Source organism: Balaenoptera borealis (assembly GCF_965194805.1).
Source record: "Balaenoptera borealis genome assembly, chromosome: 12".
Taxonomy (NCBI): Eukaryota; Metazoa; Chordata; class Mammalia; order Artiodactyla; family Balaenopteridae; genus Balaenoptera; species Balaenoptera borealis.
Window position 1 is genome coordinate 89,685,018 of NC_138869.1, and position 16,486 is coordinate 89,701,503.

The 16,486-nt window shown below is 44.7% G+C and overlaps 1 protein-coding gene across 5 annotated transcripts in view; it reads left to right on the forward strand.

Annotated features, from left to right (window-relative positions):
* The window catches only part of RIPOR2 (RHO family interacting cell polarization regulator 2), a 114,235-nt gene that overhangs the window by 77,267 nt on the left and 20,482 nt on the right, over window positions 1–16,486 (forward strand). For 3 of the 5 annotated variants that reach the window (XM_082346327.1, XM_082346328.1, XM_082346329.1), the window contains exons 9-14: window positions 3,593–3,636; window positions 4,973–5,098; window positions 5,418–5,566; window positions 6,914–7,043; window positions 11,483–12,160; window positions 15,115–15,299. In XM_082346327.1, coding sequence (XP_082202453.1) covers window positions 3,593–3,636; window positions 4,973–5,098; window positions 5,418–5,566; window positions 6,914–7,043; window positions 11,483–12,160; window positions 15,115–15,299 — 1,312 coding nt within the window. The other 2 variants (XM_082346331.1, XM_082346330.1) reach the window with 2 other exon arrangements.

Genomic DNA, 16,486 nt, shown 5'->3' on the forward strand with positions numbered 1-16,486 from the left:
GACGCTCACTATTATCAAACTCACCAATTTGGGGTGGGTTGGTGATTTCCCCATTTTGTCGATGGGGAGCAGGGTTAAGTGACTTGTCCCAGAAGTCACACAGTACGTTGGAGTCAAACTTGAAACTGAATTCCAGAGCTCGTGGCTCCTAGTGCATTCCCATCCCCCAGCCCCATATGAGGAGGGAAATTCTAACAAAGATGAGCAGATACTATAAACTATTGCTCAAAAAATGTTCTCTTCTATGGGATGGTAGTCTTCCACCCAGCACACAGGCACCCAGGAGTGGGTGGGAGGAAAGGGACACCCACCCACCAGACCTGGACCTCAGGCCTGAGGGTCAGTGAGGATGCTCTGGGGGCCCTGCCATCCACCGGGGGGCCTGGCCGCCCAGCTAAAGGACAGCTCTGGGTTACGATGGGTCATCATGACGGACGGGCTCAACTTTCTGCAGCTCCCGCTCTTCCATCTGTACCCTCAACATTGTTCTCTCTTTCCTGCCCGACGGGCTTCCCTGGCTTCTGTCTGGGTTCCAGGTTTCTCCCGGGGGGGGTCACTCAAACCTGCAAGTGGTCCTCCTTTTTCATTATTGATTTATCTCACTTCCACTTTCCTAATCTAACATGAAAACTTGAACTATTTCTATGAAGCCTTTCAAGGGTAACGCCCCTGTGGAAATCTTCCTCTCTCTTGATAAAAGGAAGCCCCTCACGCTGCCAAGAAATCTTGCATCTTTGCAGTTAGCTACTTTCTTATCTGTTATTCATTCTGGTAAAAAAAACAAAAAAAAAATTACCGCCCCCAACATACATAGTGACATAAACTGAGGATCTTTCATAATATTCTCAGACATGGTAAGCCAACTTCCTCCTGCCACACCCTTCCCCAACACACAGACAGCAATCATTCTGTGGGGTTTTGGAGGGGCGAGGTAAGTGATGGTGGTAAAGACAACTGAACGAGTGCTCACTGAGCCCCTGCTGTTGGCCAGGCTCTTGGCTGCATCCTAGTGAATGGTCTCTGGCCTTGACTTCCACACGGTCTACCGGAGACAGTGGTTGCATGAGCCAGTCTAATCGAATTCCATGGAATAAATGATCTACTGGATCAATAATGTGGCCAATTGCTTCGATGCCTGGGGGGCAGGGGGGAGGGGCGGGAGGGGGGCGCAAAGGGTGCCACCCACCTATCTTGGGGGAGGGAAATGGGAAAGAGGAAGGCTTCCCGCTGTAACCTTTGCATTAGAATGAGAGGACCCTGGGAAGAGAGTTGTGGAACTCCTTGATGCCAGACTTTGAAGAGGGTCCAATGCCAGGCTAAAGAGGGAGCACTAGACCCATCCACTGATTTGCAGATGGAAAGATGTGGTCTGTTACAGAAAAACTACTTCTTCTCCAAGTATTACCTACTTCATATTAAGTTCCAGGCAGTGTGTATATCCAAAAGTCTGTGTTGGCACCTGCAGCTTTTAGGGCAGGTCCGGCCTTGGGAGAGGGGACATCTACCAGGGAGCTAGTAAATCTGCATTATTTATGCCTGGTCAGTAAATCAGTCAGTCCTGTAATGGGAGCGCCTATCTATTCAGCCGTCTGGCTGTTTTCCTTGGAGTAGAAAGTGTCATTTCCTTAGCTTCAGACTCGCTCCCCCACCCAGTGCTAAAACTGTCATGAATATCCAACCAGCCTTTTCTCTGTGTATATGCTGCCTGCCAACATGTGTGATCTTTTTTATCTTTGGAAAGGAAGATCCTCACAGAACTAGAACAAAAGGCGGCACATTCTTCTGGCAGAATGGTCCCTGAGCAAAAGGACAGGGCGGGCGGCTGCAGACTGTAGCATCTGGGCCTTCCGAACGAGGTCATGGAAGAGCTGTTTTATCAGTAATAGGTGTTTACAGTAAAACATCCACAAGGTGCAGGAAGATGCAGCATGCAGACGGAAGTCCCCACACCGCCTCCACCTCCCCATGCTCATCCCTGCGTGCTAACCCCCATGATGGTTTTTGGAGTGGCCATAATGAAAGCTTTGTAGACAGTGCAGCAGTAATCCCCAAACTGCTGAGAAAACATGAAGCTTTCCCCAACTGAAAATCCCAAAAGGCCTCAGACCAGAGCCTGAAAGAAACCTAGCCAGGTTTAAAAGACACAAGGCGGTAACTCTAATTGACCCACTGTTAGTTTCAATTCTGCAATCAGTACCATGAGTGGCTTACATTAGCAGGTAGGACTTGAAGAATCACAGCACAGCCCCAGGCCTGTTTTTGCCTGTCTACTGCCACGTGCCACGTTATGGTTACAATTAGAGTATCAAGAGTGATACCGCCTCAAGCATTTCCAAAACATTTTGCTTTAATAACATGAGCTGAGAAGCTCAAAAACAGCACTACCAAGTAGCTTTCTCCCATCTGGATCAGTTCTTCCAATATGAAATTTCTGGTGATTTTGAAAGGAAAAAATGAAAGTAAAAACCCTCAGAGGATTTTCCCCTTTACTCTCCTTTATCCAGCACTGATATCAGATCAGTTTTTTTGGTTTTTTGTTTTGTTTTTTAACCAGGCTTCCATTGTAATTGCATAGGTATGTAAATAGGCAGTAGATGAATCCTGAATATTCTGCAGAGGTTTTTTTTGGTTTGTTTTTTTTTAAACATCTTTATTGGAGTATAATTGCTTTACAATGGTGTGTTAGTTTCTGCTTTATAACAAAGTGAATCAGCTATACATATACATATATCCCCATATCTCCTCCCTCTTGTGTCTCCCTCCCACCCTCCCTATCCCACCCCTCTAGGTGGTCACAAAGCACCGAGCTGATCTCCCTGTGCTATGCGGCTGCTTCCCACTAGCTATTTTACATTTGGTAGTGTACATACGTCCATTCTACTCTCTCACGTCGTCCCAGCCTACCCTTCCCCCTCCCCGTGTCCTCAAGTCCATACTCTACGTCTTCTGCAGAGGACTTTATTAGAATTGGTATATCCAACCAATTGTGATTTATAAAGATCAGTCGATTGTGCTTTTTTTCAGAAGTATTAAAAACAAAAGACTAATCCTCCAGAAAATTATTAGTGAAAATTGGCTTCTTTAATTCTGCTCTTATTTCAGTAAATCTTTTAAGAGGCTTGTTATGTTCTACTTGTTAGTGGAAACTGGTCCTCAATGGACCGGCTCCGTGGATGGAGAGGTGTGACGAACTGGTGAGTTGCTGCCATCTACTGACAGAGAGTGGTAACAGCAGGTGCCTTTTTAGGCCTCCCTGGACCTTCTCTATCATCTTAACCCTGGCATAGCCCGTGAGACTGGTGGAAAGCAGATTCATGCGTCCCACAGTCTCACAACTTAACGGGGCTCTTCCTAGAAAGAACAGTCTTCTCTGCCCCAGAGAGCACCTCTCCCATCACCCCAGCAAGGAATATCCTCTCTTGCTGTGATAGATGGAATTCCCAACAATAGCTGTGCCCACAGTCGTTCCCCAGAAACTATTATATGAGTTTTCACAAAGGCCTGACACTTTGAGTTTTATAAGTGTGCCAGTGTGGGTTTATAAAGAGGGGAAATAAATTCTGCACCTCTGATCCCAGTTGCTTGTTTACAGGTCTGGCTGGTTTTGCTCGCCTCTGTCCTGGAGATCAATATGAAGTAAGTGTGGTGTCGGTCTGGGTGTTGGACTTGAGAGGCGGGAGTCAGCTGTCATTATTTTGCTTCTTCAATTTTTTTTTACATTTTTTTATTTTGAAAGAGAAATTTGGGCCAATAAGTAATTTTGGAGATTAGTGTAAGACCTCCCATATACGGGTCACCTAGACACCAATTTTTAACATTATGTCACATTTGCTTTATTATTATTAATACTATTATTGTTGTTGTTATTTTGCTGAACTATTTTAGATTAATGCACAGATATCATGACCCTTCACCCCTAAATTATTTTCCTGAGGGAATTTCCTGGCGGTCCAGTGGTTAGGACTTGGCACTTTCAGTGCCTTGGCCCAGGTTCAATCCCTGGTTGGGGAAATAAGATCCTGCAAGCCACGCAGCACAGCCAAAAAAAATTATTTTCCTGAATGTGGAAAGACATTCTCTTATTTAAACGTTGTACAATTCTCTACACCAACAAACTTAGCACTGGCTCTTTAGCTAATGTCATTTGATGTACAATCTATATTCATATTTTTCCAAGTGTCCCAATATTGTACTTGATAGCAGCTTTTTTTTCCTGTTGCAAGATCCAATCCAGGATTATGACTACTAAAAAGTATCATGATTGAAGAATAACAGAATCTAGATCTTTCTTTATAAAAATATACTCCATAAAAGTTAAAAAGCTTTTTATCTTTTCCCTCTTCAAAAGGGAACTTACATAATGATTTCATCTAACTATCTCCTCCAAAACCTTCTATAATCATTCATCTTGGCCGGGGGTGGTGAGGGGGAATGTGTCTTCCTCTAAGCAGTAAAGCTGTCTGACTGAGGAGAAACTGCACACCCTCTCCCCAGAGCGTGTCAGATTTCAAAATCCTTGTCCAGATCTGTCTCCCTTATCCAAAAGGAGGATGCCCTATTTCTTGCTTCTGGCCACGAAGTAGATTTTAGCTGATGGTTCCTTGTCTTTCTAAAGGAGCTGGGGAGTATGGAGAGTTAATCCAGTGGTTGTTCTACTGAAGTAGAACTAACGAGAGAAAGAGCTGAGCCAAAGGGCACGATGCAGTGACCTTTCTCTAAAGAAAGCCCTTCACACCCTCTATCCTAGAGAAGCAGAACTTACCCCCCTTTGAAAGTCTTTCCCTGCTGGTGCTCTGCTGCACGCCCCCTGCCAGGGAATCTGGAAGAAGCGACAGTCGGGGGGTGTCAGGAGGACGCTGGAGAAGGGGAGGAGCAGTAGCTGCTGTATTTACTCGCCTTTTTCATCCTGGTGTTTGGTGGGAAGGCGGGTGAGGGCAGTGGAACCTGAGGGCCCTTTGGTGTCTTTCCCCAGATTTTCATGAAGTATGGCCGACAGAGGTGGAAACTGAAAGGCAGAATAGAAGTAAATGGCAAACAGACCTGGGATGGAGAAGAAATGGTGTTCCTGCCCCTGATAGTTGGATTAATTTCCATCAAGGTACAATATCGTCCTTGCTGTTTGTTGTCTTTGCTGGTGCCACGGCTGTACGGTCCATCGTGGAGACCTGTGCCCGTGACTTCTGCCTGCTGCCCCTCCAGCCCACAGACCTCTGTATGTAGTACAAGTACATCAGAAGACCTGCCCTCGTGTCAGAGCGGGCAATGGAAATGTGAGATGGGCTTGGGAAACATCCACCTCTGATTTCAGATATGATTCTGAAATGCCTGCCCTGGCCAAGAAAAACAAAAGAAGGAGTAACCTGCCTTCATCCTCTGCTCTCCTGTAAGGCCTTTCTTACCTCTCCCTCTCTCACCAGGTCACAGAACTCAAAGGGCTAGCAACTCATCTCCTGGTCGGCAGCGTGACCTGCGAGACCAAAGAGCTGTTTGCAGCCCGACCTCAGGTGGTGGCTGTGGACATCAATGACCTTGGCACCATCAAACTCAACCTGGAAATCACCTGGTAGTAAGTTGCCCTTTTCAATATCGTCATGATAAAAACAAGTGCTGTAGGCTCGTGCTGTCCCAAGGGTGGCTTGTGGACCATCAAAATCACTGGGGAGCTTGGTACGAAAGCAGAATCTCAGGCCCCACCCCAGACTCGCTGTGTCAGAATCTCTCAGGACCCAGGAATCTCTTTAGTAAGCTGGGTGACGTTCACACATGTTAAAGGAGAGCCCTCTGCCATATCACTACTCTCCTCTTCAACTTCCTATTTTTAAATATTTTATTCTGTCTCCTCCCCTCCTTCTCAACCTTTAGATGTGTATAAAGAAGTATATCTCTCACGTCCACTAATTTGAAAGAAAATAACTCTCCAGTATGAGATATTTTATCCACAGAAAGATCCTGATTCTCGCTATGGTGTTTTAATTGCTTAGCCCTCTTTATCTCAGATACCTTATACTGCTTTGGAAATTTCTGGATATCCTTGGTCTCTCCACACTCTATATACTGAAACAGAATATTTCCAAAGGGCCAGAGATACCTTTTGTCAAAGCAGGGAACATAAAAGTGGTTTTCTGAAGTCACCCCGTGAGAAAGGTCATGATAAGCTATTAAATACTGGTTGCTCACAACATTTGATCTTATGCCCCTGGTATATTACCAAATAACTAGGACATGTTCAGTATTAATGTTTGGGGCCACCTTTACAATATCGAGGGCCAGGCATGGAAGCAGCAAAGACATGTTGCCTTGTTATTGGAACAGCGTCCACAACTTTTGCCCAGCCCATCTCTCCTCGTAACTTGTAATGATTGACGTCTCAAATGCAAGATCAGTGCTTCTGCTGGAGGAACACATGGCACGCTGATAAATGGCATCATTGTGAACAGACTGTTGTCCTCTCAATCACACAACAGGCTCTGGGTCAACTGAAAGGAATAGGAGAGTTTTCTTTAGAACCGAACAATAATCTGTTGCTCTCTTGTATCATTAAAGTGTCTGCCCTTGCAAAGCTCCAGGAATTTTTACAGACTTCTTCAACATCTCGTGTTGGGACAAACATTAATACGTTTGTGTCTCTAATATGAATGAGGAAGTAAATTTATCTGGTATGCAGGTGTGCACATAAATTGTGCTTAAACCTGTGATGATAATCTGGGATCCCTTGGGTGAGTCTAGACCCCGTTTTCTGCTCCACTTTTTTTTATCTTGGTTTGTTTGCTGACAGACCAATTTGGCCAAAACCAGGCCAGTTCCCACTGGTTTGAGTTGACGTTAGTATAATGAGGTGCTTTCTTGGCCTGCGGACTGGTGATTATAGGTGACTTTAACAAATGTGCGTTCATGGGCACCTGTTGTTTTGCAGTCCGTTTGACGTGGAGGACATGACGCCATCCTCAGGCGCTGGGAACAAGGCAGCCGCCCTCCAGAGAAGAATGTCCATGTACAGCCAGGGCACCCCGGAAACGCCCACCTTCAAAGACCACTCCTTCTTTGTAAGTTCAGTGTGATTTCTGGAGGAGAAATGATGAGCCTGAGGCAGTGCTTGCACCCAGGGTTTGAAATGCTTAGTATACGGTGTTAGGGAGTCTCTATAATTCCTCATGCAGTCGTCCCTCAATATCCGAGAGGGATTGGTTCCGAGAACCCCCCCTTTGATACCAAAATCCTAGGATGCTCAAGCCTCTTACGTTGAATGGCATAGTGTTTGCACAGAACCTATACACATGCTCCCGGATACTTTAGATCATCTCTAGATTACTTATAATACCTAATGCAATGGCAATGCTGTGTAAATAGTTACCAGCAAATTGGCAAATTCAAGTTTTGCTTTTTTGGAACTCTCTGGAATTTCTTTTTTCTTGGAGGCATAACCCTTGGATACGGAGGGCTGACTGTAATGTCATCTTCAAGTTCACCCTAAGCACGTGGTGACTAAGGAAAGCACATTCCGAGGTGTCTGTGGCCACCCGCGCACAGGTGGTAAACCTCCTCTGGCTCTCCTCTCCTCTCCCCCCACTTAACCTGTTGCTTTGGTAAACACATGTAGACTTTTCTGCACATTCTCTAAGATCAGACTTTTAAAGAAGTGGGTGTAAATAATGGCCTCCTTGTTTTAATCAGAAATGCTCGCTAAAAAGCTGACAAAACCGTGGTAACCTGCTGCTTTCCACTAACTCCCCCATTTTGCTTTGACTTCTGAAGAGATGGTTGCATCCTTCACCAGACAAGCCAAGGCTGTCTGTCTTGAGTGCCTTGCAAGACTCTTTCTTTGCCAAGCTGCACCGCAGCCGCTCTTTCAGTGACCTGCCCTCCCTCAGGCTGAGACCCAAGGCCGTGCTAGAGTTTTATGTGAGTGTGTGTGGCCCGCCTGGGTGTGACGTGCTTGCTTTAGGGGGCTTGTGGCATGTGGGCTTTGGCATGGCTCTTGTCTTATCTTCTCTCTCTCGCTCATTGGCTAACGGTTACAGGCCTCCTGTCCCCGAGTGGGAAATTTGGGCATGCATGCACCTTTGTGAGAGAGGCCGTTTGTCCTTCCCTGCTCATGATCTCCGCTTTTGTGCTGTGACTTTTCTGCGCTGTGGCAAAGATATCCATGGTAACAATATTGTCATTAAAAAAAAAAATACAGTTGCACTCAAGGTCAAAGAAGATTTTCGTTCACAGGTTAAGCTAATGTATCACTAATAGCAATCTTTACAGTTGTAGCCTTCAAAACCTGGCATTGGATTTAAACCAATTTTCCTAGAACTATTTTTATTGAAAGAGGTTCTTAGCTTTAATTTATTGTATTGTTTGCTAGTTTTATACTATCGAAGCAAAAGAAACTCTTTAATTTGCAATCAGGAATGTAATAGGTAACCTACATTATATGTGTTATCCATTATGTCACAAGAGAATACACATACACGTATGTACATACATACCTGGAATGTTCTGCTGTTTACAGACATATAAAAGTAATCTTTGAATGTCCAGAAAGGAAAGGGTTAAAAGTCTTCTGGTTAATAATAATAATAATTGTTATACTCCAATAAAGATGTTAAAAAAAAAAAAAAAAACTGCAGCTCTAGACTAACTGGCAAGCCTAAATTAGTGGAGTGACTGATTATAGAGGAGTTTGAAATAGATTTTTTCAAATCACTTTCAAGTACCCACTCTGCATGCTCAAATGAGGTAAAAGAATGTTGCATTAGTAAGATATCTTTTAAAATATACTTTAAATAAAACTTAAAAATAGATTTATTTTTCTTTCTAAATGACTACTTGAAACACGTTTTTTATTTTTCTTCCAAAAAAATAAATAAATAAATAAACCATCAAAAAATAATAATAATAATAATTGCATCTTACTCATTGGATTAAAAAACACAGGTGAAGTGGACCAGGCTAAACTCTAGTGGAGTTTCCACGGAAAATGGGAAGACTACATGGGAAAGATATGTACGTGCCAGAGAAGAGTAGAGCTGATGCAGTAACTGTCAATGTCATGTGTATATTCATGTTCATACACTGCAAGTTGGAGGGTGTAGAGATGGTTAGTAGAGGTTTTAATTGCATCATGTAAACAAGAGCAAGATTAGAAAAGAATGTGATGGCTTCCTATAGCCTTTTGGATAAACACAAACTCCTCGGAGCAGCTGTTCCATTCCGGCCCAGTTTTCCAGGCCCACCTCTCGTCTCTCCAGGCTTCATTCTCTGCCTGACTGCCCCCCGCCGACCCTGAACCCCCCCCTCACTGTCCTCCAAATGCACCCTCCCTCTCAAGAGCTCCCACAGACTGTTGTTCCTTCTAGGACGCACTTCCTCCTCCTTCTGCCCTGCTTCTCCGCATTTTCCAGGGCTGAGTTCCAGACCCTCTCTCTGCTGGGCGGCCCCCACCCCCCTGCCGGGGCTCCTACCACCCTGCAGCTTCCCTACATCACCCCTCAGTTACAGCACGCCTTCCCCGTGTGCCCGTTTATAGGCTCGCCCTCTCGGCAGGCTGTACGTCCCCTTCAGCAGGGCATCTCAGTCTAACTGGATATTTGCCACTTAAGTACATGCAAATTGGGTTTGGGAATGTGAGACTTGAGAGAAATGGCTGAAGAGGAGTTTGGAATTTAAATAAGAATCGTGACCACCAGGCACCCTCATTACTTAGCCAGTGCCTCCCGCCTCCCTCAGAGCTGCTCGGAATGTGTGTTCTGAAGGTGAGCTGAGGCTGGGCAGGGGCGCTCAGAGGACCCAGGGCGTCTGTGAGATCCCCAGGGGACCCCACGGGGGACGTGCAGGGAGCAGGACTCAGCCTTCCCCCATCCCTCCCCAGAAGCTTCCTTTTTTGTCTGTCGTGGAGGCGTAAAGTGTGTTTGGGGGGAAAAGGGGGGTGCAGATACAGGAGGAAGGAAACTGAAGTAAAGGAGACTGGAAGTAGTGAGTCGCACGGGGACCCAGCCCCTCCCCGTCCCCTCCCGAGGACGGTCCCTGGAACTCCCTCCCCCCCCGCCCCCCCCCCACGGGACTCTGGGGAGCACAGTTAAATAATCACTAATCCAGGAAAACATTCTCACTTTTCGAGGCAAAGAAACTGAGCCTGCAGAGGTTACTTGAGTGCCCCAGGGACACATCCTTTTACTCATCCTGTGGTTAAAGTAAAAAACCTTCCAACCAGACGAGAATGCAGAGTTTAGTTGAAACTGCATGTATTGGGAGCTGGTGGCCCAGATCCAGCAGTGATGGGACCATGGACGCTGCTGGAGGAGGATGGGGAGCCTCTGTCTGCTCCCCATTTCACTTGCTGTAACATTTTTGTTTCCTGGGCTAATTCCCAGCACTATCGTGATCATTCGTTGTTTTATTTATTTTTTATTATTATTATTATTTTTTGGCCGCACCACACGGCATGTGGGATCTCAGTTCCCCCACCAGGGATCGTGGAGCCCACGCCCCCTGCAGTGGAAGTGCGGAGTCCTAACCGCTGGACTGCCAGGGAGTTCCCTCATTGTTTTATATATAATTAAAATAGGTACTTACCTTTACTTAAACAATCAATTCTGGAATCCAAGAGAGAGTATTCATTTTGAAGGAGTTGATCTCAAATAACTGAAAAACTTTTCCCACAGAACAACATTTAGCACTTCGCCAAGACCACAGTGTCAGGAAAGGTGACTTAGAAATTGCTCTAACGCCTGCATAAACAAATTATCTTGGTTACCTGGATATTTCTGACCTCTGTGTTCTGAGTTCTGCTTCACGGATCACAGAGCCTGGGGCTGCCTGACAGAGCACTTGGGATTTCTAGACACCCTGGGAGCTCTGGGGTTTGCAGCCCTGGAAGATAGTTGTTCAGTTTATCAGTCTTTTTCTCCTCTTTTCATAGAAACTCTGCGAACGTATTTCTGGTCTTGAATTGTTTGTGGCATGGTTACTGAATTAGTAAAACTTTTTCCAGGGCTTGGGATTTGTGGGTAGAGATTTTCAAAAAATAATTTATGAGAACTGAAGCAGAACAAAGCATCACATCTTTTGAGTGAAATAGCAAGAATGTTGTAAAGTCTTTTAAGATCGATGCCAAAAAACAAACAAACAAAAAAATCAAAACAAAACAAAAAAACGGTGGTGCTGTTCTTAACTATGGCTGCCAAATACTGTGAGATCCTGGGATTTGGGAAACAGGCACTGCTCCCCTGCCTCCAACCTCTTTTGAAAAATGTCAAACCTGAGAATAGTGCAATGAACTTTCACCTAGATTCAACAATGGTAATAGAGTTTTTAAAGGCTTGTTTTCTTTTGCCACACATGTGCGTGCGCACACACACAAAATCAACAATACAATGTTAATATCATGAAAGGTCTGTTTTTTAAATTTTAATTGTCTTACATTTTGTCTGGAAATGAACCATGCCAAACGCATCACTTGTATTTAAAATCATAATGATTTGCCTTTCATCCACAGTCGAATCTACCTGATGACATCTTTGAAAATGGGAAGGCAGCTGCGGAGAAAATGCCACTGTCCCTCAGCTTCAGTGACCTGCCCAATGGGGACTGCGCCCTCTCCCGCAGCCCAGCCGGCTCTCTCCCCAGCGCGTGCTCAGCAAACCCAGAAATCACCATCACCCCCGCAGAGCTGAACCACGGCAGCCCCTCCTCCCAGAACGAGGGCCTGGATGACTCCGGCTCGGCCTCTTCCAAGAGCTCCTTGGGAGAAGGCTCAGAGCCCAGGCCCCACCGGGAGGAAGAGACCGAGGGGCCCGGGAAACCCGAGGCCGGCAGAGCGTCTGCGGGTGCCCGGACGGAGCGCCTATTCCTGGAGAAGGGTGTCGCAGAGGCCCTTCTGCAAGAGTCTGACGAGGCCTCTGAACTCAAGCCCGTGGAACTGGACACTTTTGAAGGAAACATCACGAAGCAGCTGGTCAAGAGGCTCACCTCGTCAGAGGTGCCGGCGGCCACCGAGAGGCTGCTCTCTGAGGGCTCTGTCAGTGGAGAGTCCGAAGGCTGTAGATCCTTCCTAGATGGAAGCTTAGAGGATGCCTTTAATGGGCTTTTCCTTGCATTAGAACCACATAAAGAGCAATATAAAGAGTTTCAGGATCTGAACCAAGAAGTCATGCACTTGGATGATATTCTAAAAGTAAGTACATTTTTAGGGAAATTGGATTAGGTCTGGAGACAGGAATCTTCAGCCAACATTCTATTTAAAATAGCCTATCTTTTTTTTTTTTTTAATCCTGCCCCATCACAGGATCAGTAGATAATCATCACGTAAATGGCATTGATTTTTAATACTAGTAGCATATATTAATTTTTATTTTCCTGAAAACTGATCAACTTAAGGAAAATGATTAGGAGTTAAATTAACAGCTCTAGAGAACGTCTAAATTCCCTCAGTCCCTAAGTTCATCATTCAGATCCCAAATATGAAATGGTGACCTTTTGAGCATCATAATCTCATTGAGATGTTACTGGAGAGGGAACCTCTCTGAGTATCAGGGAAGCAGGAAAGCCCTCCCATGGTTGAAGACAGAGTTAGGCAGTACAGATGTGAGAGGCACGGGCATCTCTCCCTCCCACCAGGGCACCACCTCCTGGAGGATTTCCTTCTCTGCAATTGGCCCAAATCGGTGAGTCGGAACCCCAGATAATCACCCACGAATAATGTAGAAGCCAGAGAACCCTGACTTCACCAGAGTTATCTTCCTCTCTCCTGTTCCTAATCAGGCCGCTCAGGATAGACATGGGAAGATAGGAGTGAGGGGGTGATTTCCTCTTAGGCAGGAGGTCCTAGCAATGAGGTCGCTAATGCTACCCCAGAATGTATCTGTCTCCACTTGGCATACAGATGAAATTTTTAAAAACAAGGCACAAGAAGACAGAACTGGAATTTTTGTCCCGAATCCCACTGCCACTTCTTGTATTCTTTGCTTTGCCACTCTGATTTATAGTGCCATAGAGAAGAGAACTCGGATCTTTTCTCTTGAAAGAGCAGTTCTTTGGGAACCTGTTCTATAAAATAAGCTTGAAAATACGGTGTCAGGGGCAAGTCAACCCACAGCAGGCTGTTGCATCCCTTGGCGTGACGGCTTTAAAATGTGGCCTTCCCTGTGGCATCTGGAACAACCTTCCCAAGACTTTTCTCACAGTCTCGGTCACGCTGACCTAGGTCTGGAGGGGATGTCTGCCCAGGGCAGATAATAATTCATGCTCTGACTCCCCACATCCTCTAATGCTCATGACAGATTGATTCAGCTGTAGGTATAGCCTCCGAGCAGTAGGGATGGGCATTCTGAATCTGCTTCCTGTAAAACATAACTCAAAAGCATCCGCTCAGGGCTCATGCATGGAGGCTGTTTGTCCAGTACTGCAGTGAAAACATCTTTTATCCCCTCAACAAGCTCATGTCAGCATAGCTGACCAGCTTTTGCTTAGTGGGCAAAAAGTTGTTAAATGTAAAGAGCTAAGACACAATTGATCCACCTAAAGTAAATGCCTCAAATGTCTAGATGCCCCTATTTCCAGGCATCTAGGGTGCTGATCAGTAGCTCAATCCACCAGGAAGCACTAAGCAAGTTATCTATTAGTCTTATAAAGACCTGGTGGCTATAGGTTTCTTTCCAGAGTATTATTTCAATCTGCTGTTGTTCCAAAACTATCCCGCTACTAAAATCCTTAACTGCCCCTTTCTTTTATTTCATCAATATTTAAACACATCCATACTGTGCAAGATCAGGTTCTGCAATCTAGCTTAGGGAAGAAGACCCTAGAAGTGGGTCGAGTCGGGCCTGGCTCCTCCTCTCTCTCTGAGATGGAAAAAGGCATTAGAGTTGAGGTCTGGGGCAAGTGGCTTTGTCTCCAGCCAGGATTAAAGCATCCGCTGGACAAAGCTTTCTCTTTTTTCCCTCCTTCACATTCCTAGGGTGCTAAACACCTTGAGGATGAGAAACTAAACGATGCTGCCTCTTGGACGGAGATCACTGAGGGCGAATGAAACAACTCTGATTGAAAAGACTGAAAGACGGTTTCCTATATGCTTTGTCTTGAGTGTCAGAGACTCAGGCCCCTGCAAGGCCCTTCCGACCTTGTGTAATGAAGTCAGCAGGGAGTGCCACCTAACTGGACGGAGAACATTTAGTTCTTCTCACTTGCAGAATTTGTCCCATTCAGTACCCCCCAGCATCCTGTTGACGATTTGGAAGAACTTCTCTCCATCTCTGTGCCCATAGCAACTGGCATTACCCTGTTTGTAATGTTTCTGCTTAATATCCAGCAATGTAGAATTCTCCAGACCATAGAATGGGTTTGCTCACGTAATTCCAGGGCCCAGTCAGGGAAAAAATGGAACTTGTTCCTTCAAAGAGCTGTAGAGGTAGCACGGCTACTCCTTGTCATGCCCGTGCCACTTATTTTCTCCTCGATGCTCAAAGAAAAATTACATGCTGTGAATGTAAAATTAATATTTAAATGTACTTACCTAGGGAGTGTGGATTAGGTGAATTCGAGTAGTTTTCTGTTTCTGGGATTTGTTTTGTGAATCCTTTAGAACAGGTGCCTTAGATAGCTCACCCCTGTCTCAGGACACTAAACATGTTGCCACTTGGAATTAGAGATTGGTTAGTAGTTGGCATTGACTGTGACTCTTTAGATCTGTCTGCCAGTTGAATTTTATTTGGGGTTGAGCATCAGGCGGTGAGAGTATAGCAGTTTTATTTCCCAAAGCCTTCTGATTGTAATATTTTTTAAACTGTTTATTATAAAAATTTCAAACAGAGGTAGAAAGAATCAGATAATGGATCCTGATGTGCCCATCCCGCAGCCTCCACAGCGCTCAATTCATAGCCAGTCTTGTGTCTATTCTTCTACCTGCTTCCTTCCCTCTGGATTGTTTTGGAACAAATCCCAGATATTATGTCATTTTATCCACGGTTGTACTTTCTTTTAATAAGAAGATTTTAAATGAATTTTTTAATGCCAACAAAAAAAAATAAAAGCTTGAAAAAAAGAAAGTGTCACATCTCCCGCTGGGTGTCTTTGTTGTGTTTCTCCTTCCGAATATGTTGATATTCTCCTTGGTACCTTCTACCTTTGCAGTGCAAGCCAGCAGTAAGCCGAAGCAGGTCTTCCAGTTTAAGTCTTACAGTTGAAAGTGCTTTAGAAAGCTTTGATTTTCTGAACACCTCTGACTTTGACGAGGAGGAGGATGATGGTGGTGAGGTTTGTAATGTTGGAGGAGGTGCTGACTCAGTATTTTCAGACACTGAGACTGAGAAACATAGGTAAGTCTGAAGTTAGCGTCTGCTTCTATTTCTACTGTCATAGCTGGTACAGCAGTTCTTTGTAGCTACCAGACGGGACCTGATACACATCTCCAGGAAGATAAAACCCCCTATACATGAATTGGCTTACAGTTCCTTTTCATTGTCAAGTACAACTTTTAAATATCATTCACCTCTATTGGTGTTGTTTAAGGAAAATTAAATTGATTTTCTTCCTTATAAATGAAGGGGAGATTTTTGTATGAGTGTGTGTGTATATTTATGTGTATACACATACATCTTGTAGGTTTCAGTGTCTACAACTTGTCCCCAATGTAATTAATTCCAAATTAAGTAGGCATACCGTATTTCTGGAGAACTCTTACTGGATGATCAGTTTGGACCTGGTTCTCCTTGATTTGCATCGTATTTCTAATTCCTTCATTTTGTTAGATTTTGCTTTTCCCACCCCTTGTCTCTCCATTCCTTTTGGCCATTGGGTCTTTGCAGTAGATTAAGCTCATCAGTGCCTATATCAAAGCCAGGTTTAAGCCCCGTGGTCCATGTTTTCCTTAGAGCGTAAGAAGAGATGACTGATAACTGATAACTGCCACTAGATCTGCAGGCCTCCAGCTGGAATGTGGCCTTCTCTAGGATGGGGATAGGACAGGGCAGTGGGAAGGGAGGATAAAGGTGAAATGTTGTCACCTTCTCCATTGGGCTTTCTTGTACCAAACCACATGTTTAGAGCTAGAGCCTGGGGTCCATTCTGTAAGCACAGTGAACATACTCAGCTCCATCAATTGCTGCAAAAAAAAAAAAATACACAAACACTTTCCCAAATGAAAGGGTGGGTTTCCATCCATCGTTTCTTTTGACATGTTATATACACTGATTTTCAAGTTACAACAAGCTATGGCTGTTCAACCTTCGCAAACCTCTCTGTGGGTGGTGTTAATATTTTGGAGTTTTGTTGTTCCTGGAGGGTTTCTTCTGCCAAAGTGAAACCAGGAAAAGAAAAAGTGAGAAATAGAATTTATCCTTTGAGCGAACTGGGGGCATAGCAAAGAAAATTTACGAAATGAATGTCATGTTTAAATTATCCTTCTACATTCTACACTGAGATTCTTCTAACTTGATTGAATTTGTGCAATGCTTCTTAAACCAAACATCTTCCTGTATACTTGTTAGCTTAAGCTATTAGATGA